The sequence below is a fragment of the Neolamprologus brichardi genome, chromosome 22 (assembly GCF_056152115.1).
Source record: "Neolamprologus brichardi isolate AB-2024 chromosome 22, ASM5615211v1, whole genome shotgun sequence".
Taxonomy (NCBI): Eukaryota; Metazoa; Chordata; class Actinopteri; order Cichliformes; family Cichlidae; genus Neolamprologus; species Neolamprologus brichardi.
Genome location: NC_142124.1, coordinates 16,220,831 through 16,241,874, shown reverse-complemented (window position 1 = coordinate 16,241,874; position 21,044 = coordinate 16,220,831). Strand labels below are relative to the sequence as shown.

Here is a 21,044-nt window from a genome sequence, read left to right as displayed (position 1 = left end):
CCCTTCTTAAAGATGGGGACCACCACCCCGGTCTGCCAATCCACGGGTACTGCCCCTGATCTCCACGCAACATTGCAGAGGCGTGTCAACCAGGACAGCCCTACAACGTCCAGAGCCTTCAGGAACTCGGGGCGGACCTCATCAACACCAGGGGCTCTGCCACCAAGGAGTTGTTTAACTGCCTCAGTGACCTCGCCCCCGGAAATTGGCGGGTCATTCCCCTCATCCCCAGACTCTGCTTCCTCCTCGGAAGACGTGTCAGTGGGATTAAGGAGGTCCTCGAAGTATTCCTTCCACCGCCTGACAATTTTCTCAGTCGACGTCAGCAGCGCTTCGCCAGCACTATACACAGTGCAGGTAGAGCACCGCTTTCCCCTCCTGAGACGCCTGACGGTTTGCCAGAATCTCTTCGAGGCAGTCCGAAAGTCTTTTTCCATGGCCTCTCCGAACTCCCCCCACACCCGAGTTTTTGCTTCAGCCACTGCCCGAGCCGCCTTCCGCTTGGCCTGTCGATACCTGTCGGCTGCCTCCGGAGTCCCACAGGCTAACCAAGCCCGATAGGACTCCTTCTTCAGCCTGGTGGCTCCCTTCACCTCTGGTGTCCACCATTTGGTTCGGGGATTACCACCACGGCAGGCACCAACCACCTTGCGGCCGCAGCTCAATGCAGCAGCTTCGGCAATGGAGACGCTGAACATGGTCCCTTCGGACTCAATGTCCCCAGTCTCCCACGGAATGCTGTTGAAGCTCTGCCGGAGGTGTGCGTTGAAGATCTCGCGGACTGGGGCCTCTGCTAGACGTTCCCAGCACACCCTCACTGCACGTTTAGGTGCACCAGGTCTGTCCAGCGTCCTCCCCCACCACCTGATCCAACTCACCACCAGGTGGTGATCAGTTGACAGCTCAGCCCCTCTCTTTACCCGAGTGTCCAGAACATATGGTCGCAGGTCTGGTGATACGATTACAAAATCGATCATCGACCTACGGCCTAGAGCGTCCTGGTGCACTTATGGACACTCTTATGTTCGAACAAGGTGTTCGTTATGGCCAAACTGTGATTAGCACAGAAGTCCAATAACAAAGCACCGCTCGGGTTCAGATCAGGGAGGCCGTTCCTCCCAATCACGCCCCTCCAGGTCTCACTGTCGTTACCCACGTGAGCATTGAAGTCTCCCAGCAGGACAACAGAGTCTCCAGGTGGAGCACCTTCCAGGGCAAAAGCCCCCAGACAACATAGCCCCTGGGATCCCTGGGACACACAAACCCCTCCACCACGATAAGGTAGTGATTCACGGAGGAGCCTGGTTAACATGCAATAGAATACCAGAATTGGCAGGTCCAGGGTGGGCGCCCTGTGCTTCACACTGAGATCTGATTTAATTTTGTGTTAAAGTGTTCCTTTAATTCTTTCTTTTGAATAGTGTGTATTCAATTCACTGTAGCAGGACATTTTCAATCAGTTATTACAGAATTTTCTGTCACATAAACTCATAAACTGTCCAAACTGTGCTTACCTTTTGTTTCTGTTGTGATACAGGATCTTCATATCAAACCATTTGCTTCTCTGAGCAATTCTGTATCCGATGTGTCCCATTCCAATGATCCCCCATCAACTCTCATCGGGTTTTGTGGTATACTGGTAGTATTGGGGTAAACAGCTATTTGGAGACCTATGAGAAACATTTTTCTGCTTGTAATAAGGTTGCTTTTCTGCAACCTTATTACATTATTACCACTAGCGGCCCAGCAAATTTTAGGGTTGCAGTTATGCTGCAGTAGGTCTAAACTGCTGGGGGATTCCCATTATGCACTGAGTTTTTCTTCTTCAGTCAACTTTTTCACTCGTATTCTGTTTATACACCTCTCTACATTCAATTATTTAATCATTATTAATCTCTGGCTCTCGTCCACAGCATGTCTTTATTCTGTCTTCCTCCCTTAATCCCAACCAGTTGCGGATTAAGGGAGCTGCCCCTCCCAGAGCCTGGTTATTCTTCTTGTTGAAAAGGAGTTCTTCCTTCCCACTGTCACCAAAGCAAAATTAATGAATTAAAAAGTAGGCAACACAATGGTCTCAGTAAAGGAAAGAAATGAGTTCCAATAGTGACCAGTAGAAAACCACCACATTCACACGGAAAATGGGGTACACAAGCTTTATTTTTCTTTCAAAGCTGGAGATTTAATTCTGGCCAGCAGTCCAGGGCATAAGGGCACCATGGTCAGAGTTATCAGCCTGGTTCCAAACAGGAAAAGATGGTCACTCATAAGGACAAGCAGTCACATATCAGCCTTGCAACTTCCCCAAAAAGACTTTCCACCCACCTAAAAGGCCTTGTGTTAGTAGGAAGTGAGTAATAATGAGTAAAAATTATAATAATAATTACACATATTTTCCACTGAAATGATATCAACATACTTTAAAAACATGTGACATGTAAAAATAAGAAGTTTAAAAAAAAAAAATTATTAATTAAACTGTCATACTTCACATACATACTGGATTAATAAACTAAGAGTGGTTGCATTCAAGCTGAAACTTTTCTTTTGTTCTTTGACTTTTATTGCAAGTTTTTTGCTAACGTGAACATGAAACAGTTTTTCCTCAAACTAATTAAAGTTTCAACAGTCATTAGGTTTTCTTAGAGGAAGTCAGAGATTCAACACAGTTTATCCTATAGCAGGAATATTGTCCTATTCTTCACAAAAACCTACGTTTTTACAGTTTGTTGCCCAACAAGTGTCCACAATAAAACCAAAGAGCCAAAAATAAATCTCTAACTAACACCAGCTCACCTTCTTTTATAGGAGGGACAGAAAAATAGAAAAAATTCTTGGCAATATTAATTAAAATCATTTCAACTTGACTTCATTGGGAACAGGTAGGCCATTCACAGCTGCTACGGCGTTATCCACCATGCACTGAACCATCTGTTTTATTGTAGCATAGGTGTAGGTGCCAACGTGGGGTGTGATGAGTACATTAGGCAGGCTGAGGAGAGGGTGATCCCTGCACGGAACACAGCAAGAAAAGCATCAGGAGACAGCTGATGTTCATTCATGCTTCCTTTAATTTTCATTCCATTTTGTGTGACTGCATGCACAGGCTGGTAAAGGGGGGATATTTTCCTCTCCAAACAAAATGAACACATCAGAGAGAAAGAAAAAACGGCTCCGACTGAAACACCACAGAAGACAACAAAAGTGCATGATGACAGAATCATTTCCATTGTTAATACCTAACCAAATCACGAACACTCTCAGGGAGGTAGGTGGAATATTGTCACAATCTACAATGAAAAAATACTCTCATGAATTTCTCAAGGCAAAAAAATTGAATACTATTCAATGGCCAAGTCAGTCACATAATCTGAACCCAATAAAACATCCTTTTCAGATAGTGAAGACAAAACTGAAAGAAGAGAGACCCACAAACAAGCTGAAAAAGAAGGCAGATGCAGTAAAGCTCTGGCAGAGTAGAAAACACAGCATCTGGTGACACTCATTGGTTCTAGACTTCAGTAAGTCATTGACAGCAGAGGATTTTTAAACAACTGTTGAAACCCGTCCTTATATTTAGCTTTTGTTTTTAGTTTTTTTAATTAATTTTGAGTGTCTAAAAATGTGTAAATGTATATATAAACATGTCTGTAATTCCTAAAGAGTTAATCTATTACTTCTGTTGAACCCCTTGAATTAAAGCTGAAAGTCTGCGTCTTAATCAGACTGTTTGATTTAAAAATCCACTGGGTGGTGAACAGAGGGAAAATTACAAAGATTTTGTCTTTGTCTGACAAATAATGGACTTAACTGTACATCTTGAAAAAATATTAAATGTAAGATTCTTCAAGCATCACACTGAAACCAGCACTGCATGGCTTAAAACACAACTTAAAGGCTCTGTTTTGTTCTAATAAGAGTCTGTTTACACTGTACGCAAGAAGCCATTAACCTTGAGTACCTCACATGTAAGAGTTCATCATTATTATTATGTGATGTACCGCTCTGGCTGCAGAGCGTGGGTGTCTTCAGAGACATATTACCTGGGTAAAGGTTCAGGATGAGTCACATCTAAAGCTGCTGCTCGAATTTCTCCAGACTGCAGAGCTTTGACTAAAGCATCCTGATCAACAACCAGACCTAAAACATGAAAAGTCACAAAATCAGACTGAAAGCCCAGAGACTGGTGAAGACTCGCAGTCACAGTATCCTCACCTCTGCTGACGTTGACCAGGGTTGCAGTGGGTTTCATGAGGGACAGCTCCCTGTGGCTGATCAGGCCTTTGGTTTCAGGGGAAAGGTTGACAACGAGCACAACAAAGTCGGACTCCCTCAGCAGGTCATCCATGTTCTCACAGTAACTCGCCCCCACTGACTGCTCATCTGCAACGCTCCTGAACAGCACAAGAAAAAAGCAATCACAAATGTACAGTTAATGCTGCTGCATTTATTAATGTCAGATTTCTTTAAAAGCTGGGATTCAAAAACACTATAGTGTAAAAGCATTTGCTTGTTTTCCTTCACACGAATACAAACTTGAGTGACATCCCATTCGGAATCTATTCAACTTTTCTAGGAAGAAAAGAAAACCGGTTCCCACTGTTTCAATTGCTTGGAATTGTTTGCCATTTTTGCAAACGATTCCCTTATCGATTCCAGTCGCCCCGAATGACGTCACCACATTGCTGAGCGTCATTTACCTGGCAGGAAACACGGCGCCTAAGCGGCTCAAACGCTCAAAAGTTTGATTATACTTTACGAGAACAGAAGACAACAGGGCAACTTGCAATACTTGCAAAGTGGATATTTCATTTAAGGGAGGAAACACTACGAATATGCAAAAGCATTTGCTCACAAAACACGCGATAACCTTAAATGAATGTCGTGTTTTTAATTCCGCTCCGGACTCGTGAATCTCAACCCAGCAGCAGCGGTAACGTTTGCACGTCCTCTCCCGTTAATGCGGCAGGTGAATAATCAACTAACAGTGCATATTATGTTAGCGCGATCTGCCTTATTACAAAACCTGCCATTACTGTGCATTTAGGTGACCATGATGAGAGAGACAGACAGAGTCTGGCTGGCTCAGATGCTGGCAGTTCTCGCTGCAGTCTACCGGTATCGTCTCCTTTCAGGCCAGGATAGACGAATGTCACCGAGCAGTGACTAAGTTTGTGGTCAAAGGCTGCCACAGCAGATGGCCCCGATTTTCAGTAAGTGAATGTGTTTAATTGTAGGCAGGGACATTACTGGATATTCTTGTGTAATTGCTACAGAATAATTTATGTTATACTTTGTTATTGCTACAGAAGAATATTTATTTTATTATTTTACGTTTACAATTTTTTTTTCCTGGGGACCCTGTGACACCACATTGAAGAGCCGTAGGCTGTGGATCTCTTAAGATCTCACTGTTGGGTTTGTAAGGCCATATTACTCCTAAATTTCTATTTTGTTCAAAGAGAAGTTATAAAACAAAGTTCTAAGCTATTCAACCTTAGTGTTCTCCTTTTTTAAAAAGAATTGATAAGAGAATCGATAAAGAATCGAATCAATAAACAGAATCGAAAACAGAATCGTGAAAATCTTATCAATACCCATCCCTATTTACAGCGCTACATCTGAGGTTTTCCATTGGGTGAGTGAATACTTCTGGCAGTAGTGAAGTACTGTGTATCTATTCAAGTCACTTTAGCAGGATTTTTTTGATCTGTTCGATGAATTGGTCTTACCTTCTGTGTCTGTTGTGATACAGGATCTTCATATCAAACCCTTTGCTTCTCTGAGCAATTTTGTATCCGATGTGTCCCATTCCGATGATCCCCAGAGTCGACCCGGTGACTTCGACTCCCATCAGGCTTTGTGGTATACTGGTAGTGTTGGGGTCAACAGCTATTTGGTGACCTATGAGAAACATTGCCATATTTCCCGTTTAAATATCTTTGGGTTTTACTCAAACTGCTCCACCCTGGGATCAGATTTGAACCTTTGACCTCACCTTCAACTATCTTTCTTGCGGATGCCAGCAGCAGACCCATAGCCATATCTGCAGTGGCGACACTCACCACGCCATGCGTGTTGGCCACCTTCACCCCGAGACTGGTGATGTACGGCACATCCAGGTGGTCGATGCCCACTCCTCCATTGGCGACCACTTTTAGTGATGGAAGCGAGCTGAGCAGCAACGGCTCGGCTGCAGGGTAGTTGTTCCACATCAGTATGGCCTGGATCTTTGGGCCGTGCTGCTGGGGGTTTTGTAGAAAGTCTCTGAGGCAGATTATGTTGAAGTGTTGTTTTATTATGTCAGTGACCTCTTCGATGAAACCCTGCTCGCCCACCTCTGAGATCAGAGCCCACGGTTTGTCCTCTGCCATCGTCTGATTGGATAAAGCACAGGATTCATAAGGGAGAGGGTAACCAGCAAAGAAAGGCACTGGGACCAGTTCCCACCTGTTTCCAAACTTTACACTATGATCTGGATTATTGCTTAGCATTGACATTAGTTAAAATCCAGTTTTATCTTTTTTTATTATCCCCAAATGTATCATCCAGATGACTAGAACCACTGACAGGTAAAGTGAATGACAGTGGTAACCAATGCTACGGTGGTACCTGTCAAACGTTGACGTGTATTTTGTAAATAGTTAGTATTAAGTACATAAGAATTGCTTTTTCTAGTCCATTTCCTGAACATTGAAGTTTCACTACGGCAGACCCACGTCATTGACAGCTGCCGTGACACAATTACGTAGCCAAGCTTGTAGTGCATTTTGCTTGGGAAGGTTTCTAATGAATCGCTGCATTCTTAAAGATTTTGAATGGAGTCAGGTGACCAAACAGAAAAAAAACCTTTTCAAATGGAGTTTAAAAAATTAATAAATAAATAAATAATAATAATAATAATAATAATAATAATAATAATAATAATAATAATAATAATAATAATAATAATAATAATAATAAATGTTATTTATGAGCACCTTTCAAGTCACCCAAGGACACTTTACAATAGGATAAAACACTTAGTAAAACAATGGCAGAATAGGAACAATAAAATAAAAGCACAAAATAAAATTAACAAACAGTGGATTCACAGTGAATATGCAGATTTGAACAGATAAGTTTTGAGTTGGGATTTAAACTGTGGGAGAGAACCAATGTTTATTATTTCTGGGGGCAGAGAGTTCCACAGTCTGGGAGCAGAGCAGCTGAAAGCTCTGCTTCCCATGGTGGTGAGGCAGAAGGAAGGTACAGCAAGCTGGATAGAAGAAGAAGAACGAAGTGAACGGGCAGAACAGGTAGTGGTTAACAGATCAGAAAGGTAAGGAGGAGCGAGGTTATGAATGGCCTTAAAGGTGAGCAGAAGAAGTTTGAAAATTATCCGGAATTTTACAGGGAGCCAGTGAAGTTCTTGAAGAACAGAGGTGATGTGCTGGTAGGAGGGGGTTCTGGTGATAATGCGAGCAGCAGAGTTCTGAACCAGTTGAAGCTTATGGAGGGATTTTTGGGGGAGACCATGCAAAAGAGAATTGCAGTAGTCAATACGGGAGGTAACAAGACTATGGACAAGAATGGACGTAGACTGGGTGGAAAGAGAAGGAAGCAATCTGTTAATGTTACGTAGATGGAAGTAGGCAGAACGGGTGAGATTATTGATGTGAGATTTATAGGAAAGTGAACTGTCTAGGATGACACCAAGGCTCTTAACCTGAGGAGAAGGGAAAACTGTGGAGTTATCGATGGTGAGTGAGAAATGGTTTGCCTTCAAAAGGTTGGATTTGGTGCCAATAAGGAGGATCTCAGTTTTATCCTCATTGAGCTTTAGAAAATTAGAGGTAAACCAGGATTTTAACTCGGATAGACATTCTGTAAGGGAAGAAGGTGGGAGGGAGGAATCAGGTTTGCAAGAGAGATATAACTGGGTGTCATCAGCAAAACAGTGAAAATGAAGATCAAATTTGCAGAAGATGGTACCTAGAGGGAGGATGTATATTATGAAGAGAAGAGGGCCTAAAACTGAGCCTTGGGGTACACCAGAGGTGACGGGGAATAGACGAGAGCGGAATGATCTTAGTTGAATAAACTGGGAACGGTCGAGGAGATATGATTGAAACCAGGCGAGGGGTGTGTCAGAGATGCCGAGAGAGGAAAGTCTGCTTAGAAGTACAGAGTGAGAAATGGTGTCGAAGGCTGAGCTCAGATCTAAAAGGACGAGAATGGTGAGAAGACCAGAGTCAGCTCCAATTAGAAGATCGTTAGTGACTTTAAGTAGAGCAGTTTCAGTACTGTGACATGAGCGAAAACCAGATTGAAATCTCTCGTAGATGTTATTATTAACCAGGTGTAAATGAAGTTGAGCTGCAACCACTTTTTCAAGTATCTTAGAAATGAAGGGTAAATTGGAAATCGGACGGAGGTTGTTAAAGTTGTTAGGATCTAAAGAAGGTTTTTTCAATATAGGAGTGACTAGAGCAGTCTTCAATAAGGAGGGAACGATACCGGTGGTGAGAGAAGAGTGAATGATAGCAGAGATGAGTGGGAGTAAAGAAGAGAGGCAGGATTTCACAAGCCCTGTGGGCATGGGGTCAAGATGACATGTGGCAGGCTTTGATTTACATATGAACTTGGAAATATCAGATAAATCAGGAAGATGAAAAGTGGAAAATGGCTCAAAAAGGAGATAAGGTTCTGGAGAGGGCGTAGACACAACATTTGATCTGAGTTGCTGGTGGATGTTATTGATTTCCGTAGTCCAGAACAGCATCAAGGAGTTGCAGGTTTCAGAGGAATAGAAGTGCAGTGGTTAAGCATTGGGGGGTTGAATTAGTTTGTTGAGAACTGAAAACAGAGTCCTTGCATTACCCTCATAAGAACTGATAATACCAGAGTAGAAGCTTTGTTTGGCCTTGTTGATGGAGTCTTTATACTGAAGTACGTGGTATTTATAGATTTCTGAATCAACAGTTAAACCAGATTTCTTATATTTATGCTCTAGCTGCCGAGCTTTGGCCTTCAGAGCTCGGAGGTCAGAGATAAACCAGGGAGCAGAGCGAGCCAAGGAAACACAGTGGGTTTTTACAGGAGCCAGAGAATCAAGGACAGTGCGTAGACAATTATTATAATATAACAACAAATCATCAGGAGTAGAATAGAAGTCCGGAATCTGAACATTGTCCAAACTGGTAGTGAGAAAGTCCATATCAATGTTCTTGATGTTGCAGAACAAGATGAGACGGGTTGGCTTGGTAGAAGAGCAGCAGAGAGTGACATTAAATGAAAGGAGGAAGTGGTCAGTTATGGGGATTTCAGTAGCAGAAAGATTTGAGGGAGTAAGACCAGAACAGCAGACCAAGTCCAGGGTGTGTCCTTTAGAGTGAGTGGGAAAGTCGATAAATTGTTTAAATTCAGAGCCTTCGAGACAGGAGGAAAAGTCTCTGGTGAGCAGAAGGTCATTATTGTCCATGTGAATGTTGAAATCTCCCACCAAGATCACATTTTGGGGAGAGAGATGAAAGATGGGTTAGTAGATTAGCAAAGTCACTGAGGAAGACAGGGTTAGGTTTGGGGGGGCGGTATACAGTAGCTATGATGGTGGGAATGGGTCCAGTCAGCTCACATGCAACGACCTCTAGAGAACTAAAGGTATCAACGTCAACTGGCAGGACTTAACGTTGGAGCAGATTCGTTTAGCTGAGAAAAGTCATCAGGTTGTTGCCAAGTTTCAGTTATCTGACCGTAAGTCAAACTTACGGTCAGATAGGAGGTCTTGGATGAGAGGTCCCTTATTTGTCAACGAACGAATGTTTAGAAGACCGAAGTTGAGTGGAGTATCTTCTTTTTTGCTAATTACGGCGGGCGCCCTGGGCAGGTGGGCTAGAGATCGATGGTTGACAGCCCGATCAGGGTTCCTGCGAGGGCGGCGAGTAGCAGACCAGAACGATTTAGTTCCATTGGAGTTATGGAAAATCCTGCGGGACCCGCGATGGATGTATCTCCGGCGAGGCTGGAAAGTGATGCCCGGGTGGTAGTGGAGCTCCGCCGGCGACGGGAGCGATAGCTGCCCGCGAAGGCGCAGGAGCTCAGCGGCTGTATAGCGGAGCAGTCCAGCCGTAGGATGGTAGACGAGCGTCAGGAGAATCCAAAATAGTGCCGACCAGCTCAGGAGCATCTTGGTCCACATCTTCGATTGTGTGGAGGAAAAGGAGCCGAGCCGGCCGGAGCAGTGAACAGGTAGGCTAAAATAGCTCAAACAGTTAAGCTAGTGCAGCTCACTGAGAAGAAGACGTGAGAACACATTCAGCTGAAATAACAGAAGTTGAGGACAAGCGTTGCAAATCAATCCCTGGCAGAGATCAATCTGGTCCTGAGTGTGAATGTCCCTGTTCATTCAAATCTGAATCCAAATAATCCAATTAGTCCAAATAAATCCAAATAATTGAAAAATGTACCGGTGAGTAGCGGCAGCCAGACGCGCCAGCGTTCACTCAAGCCGGAAGTCCGGCTTCCGGCTTGAAATAGATGTACATGGTTGTATTTTCTGTGATAGTGAGTTGGCAAATCTTTTATTTCAGTGTATTACAATGCAGTCCTTATAGTTGCAGGCCAGGGGACTCATCGTGCCCCAGGATGTGAAATAACTGTGAAAATAATCAAGATTGGAATCTGTTCAATGAATACTACCAATTTGCTTTTAACTGAAATATTTGTATTCACAAATGCAGAATTTTCAAGGCTAACCCTGACTTGACTGGAAGAATTATCTAAATCTGTTTAGTAAGTTTCCGAAGGTATTTAAAAATGGATCAGCCCTTAAATTATTCTCATTACTTAATCATTTTAAGTTAATCTTACTGAGTGACCCAGAATTATGAAGAACAATTACCAATTAACAAAAAAAGTTTCAACTAATTCCTCTTGTGGGACACCCACACTGTATGTGTGCAGAGCTTCAGCTCCATGCACTCAATGACTCTGGAGAAATTAAAGGACATAATAGTTGGCATGAAATTCTCAGTTGATTACTCTACCTGTGCGCCAACATTCACAAAGATGCCACAAGATTCCAGAGAAATTAAAGGAAATTTCTTCTCAACTTCAAGAAGATTTGACTGAATTTCCAATAGAGGTAAATCAAATGAAAAATTAAAAAACATATTCTCTTCATATCCTCACTTTCATTTCTTCATTTACACACACACACACACACACACACACACACACACACCTTTACTGTGTCTTCAAAGGCACACTATAATAAACGTAATTCTGATGTGTCAATCCTTTTTTTAGTCTGTTGAACAAAAATAAGCAACGAAGGAGAAGTGCTACCATGCTACCATAAAACTTAGTGCAGAAGCGCAAGAAAATTTAAGCCGCAGATAAGCGGCGGTTAGCTTCACGGAGACCATTTTAAGGTCGTTAGGATTCTCAGCTCTCTTTTCCCTACTCCCTTATGTACCATCCTACTCGCTTTCCTTGACCTCGATGACATTTTGAAGTCAAAGAAAATGAGTTAAGAAAAGGAGACAAGGTGTGCTTTTGGAAGGTAGCCCTAATGTTTTCTTAAAATCACCACTTTTTCATTGGCTCGGTGTTTTAGGTTAAACGCTCTGTGAGACTGTCCGGTCACAGCCCACCCCTGGACTAGGCTCAGCAGGATAGTCCTCCCCCAGCTGCTATCAGGGCAGGAGATGTTCACACCTATGCGTCCAAACTGCAAATGAATCGTGCATGAGCGAAGCCGCTGCCCCCGCACTGTCTGTAACGCAATCAGTTCTTCTTTTACTGTTATGCTGTTTTGTGGATCACAAGGTTTAAAACTACTTAATGCCTTAAGTCCAAGCCCGGATAAAGGAGCAGGGTTGGAATTGTGACATTAAAAAACAATAATTGCTAAAAGAAATTACATTTGTATTTCTAAATAAATTCTAAATGCATTTAGGACGTTTTTTACTCACTTTATGTCTCTTCCACGATGTTTTTTCTCTCTCCAACAACCTAGGTTACAATTACATTAGCAAGACCAATTATGCAAATTAGGCGATGAGGTCATTTAGCGACTTCTAGCGACTTTTAGCTAGAAGCGATTTTCCTTACTGTGGAGTTGGCAACACTGCTCAGCAGCACGACCCACAAAACCTATTAATGTTGTAAATTCACTCACAGTTGTTGAGCTCTTTCCCGGCTGCTCCTCAGAGAGGAAGAACTCTTTAAGGAACGCGCGGGATTTCAAAATAAGGGCTCTTAAAAGCAGCGTGACTTGAAACGACAGGAGTCATTCTAAAGAAAGATGTCTCCTTAACATGGATTTCTTATTCCAACATTTAAACTTAGATCATATTATTACATAACTGGACGTCTTTATTTACTAAAAATGACAGCTCACTTATTGTTTTTAATCTTTTTTCTATATTTACTTAAAGACCTCATATGCAATCTTTTGTCACTAGTGTAACTTTACTATTTTTAAATTTTAATTTAATTTTAATTTCAAAGCTTTTAAGCATTATTAATACCTCAGGCTCTTCATGCAAACAGAGTCAGAGAGAGTTATTTCGATCACGTTTGTTCATAATGTGATTGTTTACTTATTACCGTAACAACGACAATAATCAAAGAACAATTAAAAATTAGTAACGAGGCAATCCTTTATATCTTAACCCTTATGTGTAACCAAATTCAACAGGTGTAGACTTATTAAACAACGCGTGGGGACATGTATGACAGTTATAGACAGATATACTTGACAAAAGGAGCTTTAACAACAACAACAACAGCAATAAAAGCAGCTAGCATTCAATATTATTATCTTATTTTTTTTATTCATCATTTCATAAGAAGCTTTTAGTTAAGGTCACTGCCCCACTTGAGTGGCTCCAAATTGTGGTGGTTTTACACACTTGCCTAACAAGTGAAAGACCCCCAGAGATGCAAATCCCTTTGGGGTTGTGTCAGGACGAGCATCCCACATAAAAATAAAGGAAGAAATTAAGAAATCATCCTTAAGGTGTGTGGAGAGGAGCAACAAAGTAGTGAAAAGAAATAGGTTTGCATAAAAATTAAGAATTGTTGAACACAGGAAAATAGATGCTCCTGCTGAAAAATAGTATTATCACTGTTTAAGGAAGTTAATTTGATTTGAAAGATCATATTTGTTAAGCAAAAATACAGAGAGACTGAAAGAGTCTGAGGCAAAACTGACTAGAAGAGAATAATAAAATAGGAATAAATGGGGATAGTAGATCCCTTACTGGATTATCAGCCTAATAAAAGATTAAAAGCTAAATAAGTTGAAAATGGAGCTGATTGAATTGAATAAATACAAGTGCAAAAAGGATGAATTGGATCTGAAGCATAAAATAAACTAGATCATAATTATAATATATACAAATTAATAATAGCAATAATAACAAATTTAAACTAATATTAATACTATTAATAATAACATAGCTGGGATGAAAACCAGATAAATAAATCACACAAACACATAATAAATGAAATAGGGAGGTTTGTGTGGTGTTTGGCAAATATAGAAGGTAGTGGTGATGATCTAAGAACATCTGAACAACTTGGTGTGGAAGGTGTGACAGAAAAAAAAAATAAGAGCCTATTTTGGTTAGAAAGAAGATACAAGAATCAAGATGCCATCAATAAATAGATCTAAGTGAAATGCAGGAGTGTAGAGGATTTCTAATAATGTCTCAGAGATTGCATGTCAAATGTACAGGGGGGTTTAGTTATCACTTAGCTTAGCTTTGCTATGTGTTGTCTTGCTGTTCATATGACTTGGTTTAATAAACTCTGTTCTTTGATTTTAATTGGATCTAAAAACTTGGTTACTTTCTTTAGCTGGCACACAGGTTTGTGCGGGATCGTCGCCTTAAGAACCCAAGAGGCAAGTGCTGGAGCCCACAGGTTCCTTACACGCCGGGTATAGCACAGACTGCTCATTCTGGCTGAAAAGTTATTGATATTATACATATTAATTACGAGCTCAGTAACAAAGAGCTTGTGGGCTGACAAAATTATTCCAAACATTCCAGTGCGCTTGGAGAGCAAGTGTTTTTAAAATAAGTAAGAGAGATACCTTTCAGCTGAAACCTGGGTGGTTTGTCTCTGCTGCGTCCTCAAACTGGTATGAAGAGCGAGCTGGTGGGAAAAGAGTTTGTTCTAGAGAAATATTAAACACATGACCATAAGAGGATGATTTCTTTGGCAGCACATTGTGAAATGTACTCCCTCCAGCACGGAGAAGAGAGAACGGGAAGAAACCATTGTTCCCAACGACTGGGCAGGTGGCTGTTTATTAGATGTTGATTAGTGCACCAGCCTTAGAGAACGATCAAAGGTCAGTCGCCACTGTCCATAAAGAGACAGTCCATGAAACGTCTTATATTTGCTTCAGTTATGTACACACTCGGTTTTCTTCAAGCTCAAAGGAAGTTTAGAGTACATGTGGTTTTTAAGTAATCTGGAGACCATTTAATGACCAGGCCAGTGTAAAAAGAAAAACTGTGATTAGCACAAGATCACATAACAAATGTTTACATTATGAACAGTGTTTAAACCCCCTAAATATTATGCATTGTACACGTGCAATTCATCCAAATTAGCATAACTGGAGGCTATAAAAGCTTTATTTTTTTTCACCAAACAACCAACATATGCTCAACCATAAGAATATAAGCCAGTGTAATTTATTATTAGTCTGTGTATTTCATGACGTTATTAAAAGGTATTTACATTTGCAGTATGAGTCTAACATATGGAAGAATGCTGTGATATTCCCTGTGCCTGCATCCAGTTATCCCAAATTTCTAAAAGAGTTCAGATGGGTCACGTTCACATCAGTCATGATGAAAGTCCTGAAAAACTGGTGAAGTCAGAAATTTTAAGGAAAACTGAGGCTGTGGGAGATGAAGAAGATGTTACAGTAACTCAGACATTTCTTTTCCTGCTTATCCAATTCAGGGTCACAGAAAAGGCTGGAATCTACCCCAGCTGTAGGAGGGGAGGCAGGTTACACTTAAAACAGGTCACCAGTCTGCCTCGAGGCTAACACAACTGCTCCCACCCTTACATCATTTACCCTGAACACACATATGTGTCAGAGCAGGATGGAAACAGGAGCATCTTTAAACATGCAAGACTGGGACCAGTCGCAGTTCTCGATGATTTTGTTGAACGGTGAGATGAGCCCAAATTTCAATTAAACAGTCTGACACAATGATCACTGCTTTCAGAAAATGCACTCATACACAAGAAGTCACGTACTTTAAGGGACGGAGGGCAGAATTTTTTGAGTCTAATAAATATCTTAAAAGATTTACTGATTGAAAGCTGAACTTTGAAACAAACTATGAAGCTGCCAGCAGAGGAAGAGAAACTGTCCTCTTTGTGCTGACTAAGAGCTCTTAACGACCAAAAGCTTCTTACAGCACTGAACTCCTCTCTGAGCCTCAAATACTTGGATTTCCACAAGGACACAGATTACTTTGAGCATGCAACCACTAGGTGGCATCCAGACATTAATCTGTGACTCTGGAGTAAGTGGAGTGGAGTGGAGACCTGCTTGAGACTCTGCAACAAATTAAAGCTATGAATCTTCAGGCAGCAGCCATGCTCTATCACGCAGTTTGCTAAATATATATGTAACATTATATATACATTTTAAAGATTTTATTACATTTTTAAAATCTCTTGTAAACAACTGTTCTTTAGGGAGATAGAAGACATGCTCACTTAGCATTTTAGCCTCTTAAATTTAAAATAATGACAAAGTACATGAGCGGAGAAAGACTCTTGTTCTAAGTCTGCATGTCAGTAAGTAAAGTTAGAGAAAGGTACACAGACAGTGTGAAATACTTACTTTTTTACTAAAGACAGTAAGAAAGTAATGCATGTATTTTGGTTTGAAGTGTTGTGAAATGTTGTGTCATCACATGATTTCGCATTACATCATTTAAAACTATTGATACTTTCCTTTTTAAATAATATAAAATGATCATTTTCAAATTAATGCAGGGTTTGTAGCAAAATGTAAAAATGTAGTGTCTTGTTTTGGTTTGATATTTTTTTCATGTGTATATGTGTGCATGTGTGTGTGTGTGTGTACACTTGCATATGGTCTGGTTATGAATCAGTGAACAATGATTTGTAAATTATTAAATAGTATTGAGCAGTGTAGGATCACATACGTGTAAACATCACCCTACTCTTTTTCAGACATGTAAATTGTGTTGTATAAAAAACTCAACGTTGTATTTCTTTTGCTTTGTTTATTTTCTGTTTTCATATTTACATGTCAGAAATAAAATATTTAATCAGTCAATCAGTCAAGTATCACGCTTGTCATAAATACACAGCGATAAATACATAAATACACAGTGATAACACCCCTAGTTTGGACGGTAAAATATTTGCAAAGCTTGCATACAAAGCTTGTCTAACCACCTGTCATGCACGCATTGTAAGCAAACACAAGTTTGCCAGGAATATTGCTCTGCAGCTGTAATTCTTTGAGATAAGGTAGAAATGCTAAAATTGAAGAGGGATATTTTAGGGCCACTTTTCTTGTTTGATCAAACACTTTTTGTAGTGTTGCTGCAGAGTTTTACATATCACCCTCACCTGATGAAGCTGAGGTGTTTGCTTTGATGTAATTGCTTGTGTGTGTGTGTGTGTGTGTGTGTTATGCATCAAAGCATCAGGGAAGGTCATGTGTGCAAGGCGACTGCAGATCAGCAGCTTACTTGCTTTTTACTGTTGCATAATCTCAGGCTCTCCTCTTCTTCTCCCTCTGTCCTTTCACTCCTCCTCCACACCTGTGTCTGTCTATACTTTTCTCTTTCTCCTCTTCACCGGCTCCTCCCATCCAGCTCGACCTCACCCTTAAGCGTGTACGGAGCTGCAAGCTTCTCTCTTTCTGTGGCCAAGAGTCATTTAGGCTTTCATTAAGCCAGTTCAGATCTCCAGCCAAGCTCCACTTCCATCTGCTGCCACATCTGACAGCAGGTGGCCTTTTAGCAAAGTGCTGACTCACATGGTAAATGCAGCGATTACATCTCTGCCTCATTGCACAGCACTTTCAGTGCTCTTCGTCTCTGATCACGTGATTCATGTCAGATGAGAAGGTCAAAGGAGAGTTTGGATTTTTGGGGAAATACCAGTTCTTCCAAATAAACACGTCACAATTCATTATGACAGAGTTTGTGGCGTTGCATGTTCGAGTTTCATGTCTAAAGAAAGGTGACAGGTGTTACAGCTGGCCTTAGGTGTCACACTTCACATGACACAGCAAAGAGAGAACAGAGAAAGGAAAAGTCCTTAACTACACTGCCTGTAATAGATCGCTGACATGAGGCCCATCCTTACTCTGCTTATCGGCAGCACACAGCTCTGAAGTCGGGCCTTTTTTTCTCTGTCTGAGCAGATAAAAATAAAACAAAAAACCATGCAGAGGACACAGGACTTTTATATTTATTCAGTGCTGTCTTATCTACTTCAACATTTTTTATTTTTGCTTTTCATGCATATTTGAAATGTGGAGGAAAACACAAAAATGTGCTTCATTTAGATGATTTTTTCCCCTTGCATGAAAGTACCCATGAGGGCAATTAGTGGACTTTGATATTACCATGTGAACCATAGTCAAGAACCAAAGCAAAACATAGAGCTCCGGCAGTAAAAAGTTCACATTTACACAGTTTCTTCTAGATTGTAAGGTGCAAAGGTTTGTGTTCATTTAAATATAAAAAGAAATGCAATAAAAACTCATATTTACTCTTAGATTTAAAAGCATTTACTATTTATTCAAGCTCTGTCAAATAAATGTTCCCAAAGTTACACATCTCAAAGGTGCTCTACTGGATTTAGATTGTTGTTGAACATTGTAATGTTCAAGAAACCAGTTTGAGATGATCTCAGCCATCATATGATGCAAGCAACATTTTTTTCTAATCTTCTGTTATCCAATTTCAATCAGCCTGTGTGAACTGCAGCCTCAGTCTCCTGCACTTAGCTGACAGGAGCGGAGGTTGGTGTGGTCTTCTGCTGCTTCAAAGTTCAGAGATGCTCTTCTGTATATGTTGGTTTTAACGGGTAGCGACGCTCAGTTTGAATTTCAGCTGCGTGCCTGAATGCCGTGAACTGCTGCTATACGATTGTGCTAACAAGGAAAATGAACAGGTGTACCTAATGAAGTGGACAATGTGTGCATATTGGCCTTGTTACCTCACGGCACAAACTTTCTTTACTCCCTGCATGTGCCTGGTGGTTGTAGGTTCAGACATGAGCTTCAGTGAAAACTCTGAGTGGTTGGTGAGGCCAGAAAAGCAAACCCATTTCCAGGTGTAATGAGTACCGCATACCTGACCTTTATTTAAAGGTCAGTTTTTCTTCACTTGCATTAATGTTCAAAATCCTGGAGACTTATCTCTACAACGTACAAACTGCAACAATGCAAACAAGTACATCATATCAAATGTACTTTTAAAGGTACAAAAAGGTACTCTACATTGTTTCACTACTATTATTTGAACAAACAAAAGTATCTGATTATTTGGCTGTTCAATGCTAAAAAATGAACAATAACTGAGTAAATAAATAAATGAAAACAGATGGAAGATCTCACGGCTAATTAGGGTAATAGTGACATGAACAAACGAGGGAGGCAGAGACTGACAGCTGAGAAGAAAGGATAGGGTTGGCTTCATCGCTCTGTGAATAACTACACGGGGGACAAAAGTTAGTTGTGCGTGCATCAAAATGAAACTTTTTATTGGTTAAACAACAGGACAAGTGCTCCTGAATCCCTGCTGAGATTTCCATCACAGGAACATGTTTGTTTTTAGTACCATTGGTATTGGTTTCGGGCCTTTTCTCTTTCTTGCAAAGATTTCTCTGTATTCTCTAAATCTTGGTAATCTTATGATGACAAATATTAGGTTGGTGAAGTGTTTGCATACACAGCGGCAAACCCCTTCTGATAGACTTCTAATATTGCACTTTATCTTTTGTCCCCAAAATTATGTTGTTGGCATCACATTCAGAAATCCATCCACAAATAACTGATGTGCTGACTTTGTGCCTAAAATAATTTACAAATCACAGCATTCTGTTTGCATAAACTGTATATTTTACACAAGATCCAGACAACTCTGTCGTTGCTAGAGGACATCTGCAATCCATTTCTGTCAGTAAAAAGTTGGACTATTTCATATACATAAAACACCTGTCTTCAATGACTCAGGCCACTCTGTGAAGCTGGGCTATTCTTTCAGAGGGCATCCCCTCTTGCAGGTGCTGATGTCGTGCAGAAGCAGAAACCACACACATACATGCAAAGCTGACACCTGAGTCGCTGTGAAGAAGCCTGGCACGCAACGCTCATCGTGTTCTGGTTGAGAATAAATTCACCTGCTGGGTAATCCAGTCAGCCTGAGCATTAGCCTGCCGTGCATGACGTACAGCGCAGCACAGTGAAGTCGCAGGTCAACTCAGTGAAGCTGCTTTTGTGTTCTCATTGCTTCTCTCTGAACTAGCATTTGTCTGCAAATACAAAGAGACATAAATAATACTTGGAAATCAGACATGTCTATACAGCATCAGTTTGTTAATAACTTTTCGGGCCAGTGGCTGGAGAAATTTTTGAAAATAAGAATATAAACTCACTGAGCAGCAAAGACATCATGATGCAATCCTCCATGAGAATCTGAGTGCAAGTTTTTTGAATGTGCAACTTTTCCTTAATAAGATAACAATCCTCAGCCTGTCGACTGCCAAACAGCTTAGCTCACCTCCAAACTTTGGCCACACTCCTCAGCAGGTTCAGCAGCTCAAGGCTGGCTCTGTCTGATTAGGTAACAGATAATCATTAAGAAGAGGTTGTTGGGCCTCTGCTGTGCTGCTCAGTGGCTTCTCCATCCCGAACCGCCTACTTAGCCTCGTCTGTAAAGCCGCTGTTACCTAATGATGGAGCCCGTGTAGAGCCATGGGCTGGCTGATTTAGAAAGACTCTTTGCTGTTTGAGCTGGGGCACACCAGGCTTCACTAGTGTGCGTGTGTGTGTGTGTGTGTAGCTCTTCAATGGACAGCCAGTCAGATCAATGTTATGCAAACCTATTAGTCAGAGGTTGCAGTGTTGGCTTCACACAATACTCAGGGACTCTAGCCCAGGGTCAAACATGCTGATGAGCTCTCACCTCAGTTAAGAGTAACAATCGGTTAAAGGCAGCAACAGAGAACTGCGGCTTTATATCATCAAACAGTGCTAGAAAGACATTAGTGTTACTGCATAAACTGCAGTTTGTCCTTAAACAAGCATTCGTGTTTAAATTTGCACCAATTTCAAACTTAAAAATGGACGCAATTGACGTTTGCATATATGGTTAAAACCAAAACTTTTAAATGCAGTCTAATTTTGTTATATTTTTGTACAATCACATTTCCAGAAACATGATTTCAATCGAAGATTTCTGTGTAACACATAGTTAATAACGCAATGCAATGATCCAGGTGTGTAGTGAGTGGCAATGTTCTTATACAGTGCAATACTATCTTAAATGATTTTATTTCACTTATCATTGTGACTGTTTCACTATAATCGCTTATAAAATTGTGATTTTCTGTGTGTTTGCATTGGACAATTCACAATAAAGGAATCTGAACCTGAACCTGATGTGACTTTGAATGTGATCTACTGGGATTTTCCACAAAAACATTTCTAGAGTTTGCAGATTATGATCTGAAAAACAGAAAATAACCAGTGAGAGGCAACAGTGACTTAAAAAAAACCCCACTTGTTACAAAGTATGCAGAAGAGCATCTCTGAATCACAACATCATGAACTGTGAAGCAGCGGGCTACAGCGGCAGAAGAGCACACTGAATGCCACGCCTGTAAACTGGTACAGGAAACTGAGGCTACAATTCACAAAAACTCACCAGAAGTAAACAATAGAAGACTGCAAAAATGATGATGAGCCTTTATGTTTGTTGTTTTTGCTAAACAACATAAAGGCATGGATCCATCCTACCTTGTATCAACAG

At 40.9% G+C, this 21,044-nt stretch overlaps 1 protein-coding gene across 4 annotated transcripts; it reads right to left on the bottom strand.

Annotated features, from left to right (window-relative positions):
• Positions 1–2,461: 2,461 nt before the first annotated feature.
• zgc:136493 (uncharacterized) lies at positions 2,462–12,198 on the bottom strand. 4 transcript variants are annotated; one of them, XM_087834946.1, is made up of 6 exons: positions 12,161–12,198; positions 5,996–6,374; positions 5,730–5,901; positions 4,213–4,391; positions 4,041–4,137; positions 2,462–3,007 (listed from the first exon to the last, which is right to left on the bottom strand). In XM_087834946.1, the coding sequence occupies exons 2-6, from the start codon at positions 6,369–6,371 to the stop codon at positions 2,851–2,853; spliced, it is 981 nt and encodes a 326-aa protein (XP_087691072.1). In that variant the 5' UTR covers positions 6,372–6,374; positions 12,161–12,198; the 3' UTR covers positions 2,462–2,850. The 4 variants fall into 4 exon arrangements, with proteins under 4 accessions (XP_087691072.1, XP_087691074.1, XP_087691073.1 ...); XM_087834948.1 differs by lacking the exon at positions 12,161–12,198 and adding an exon at positions 11,955–12,123; XM_087834947.1 differs by lacking the exon at positions 12,161–12,198 and having other exon boundaries at positions 5,996–6,497.
• Between the last annotated feature and the right edge of the window lie 8,846 nt (positions 12,199–21,044).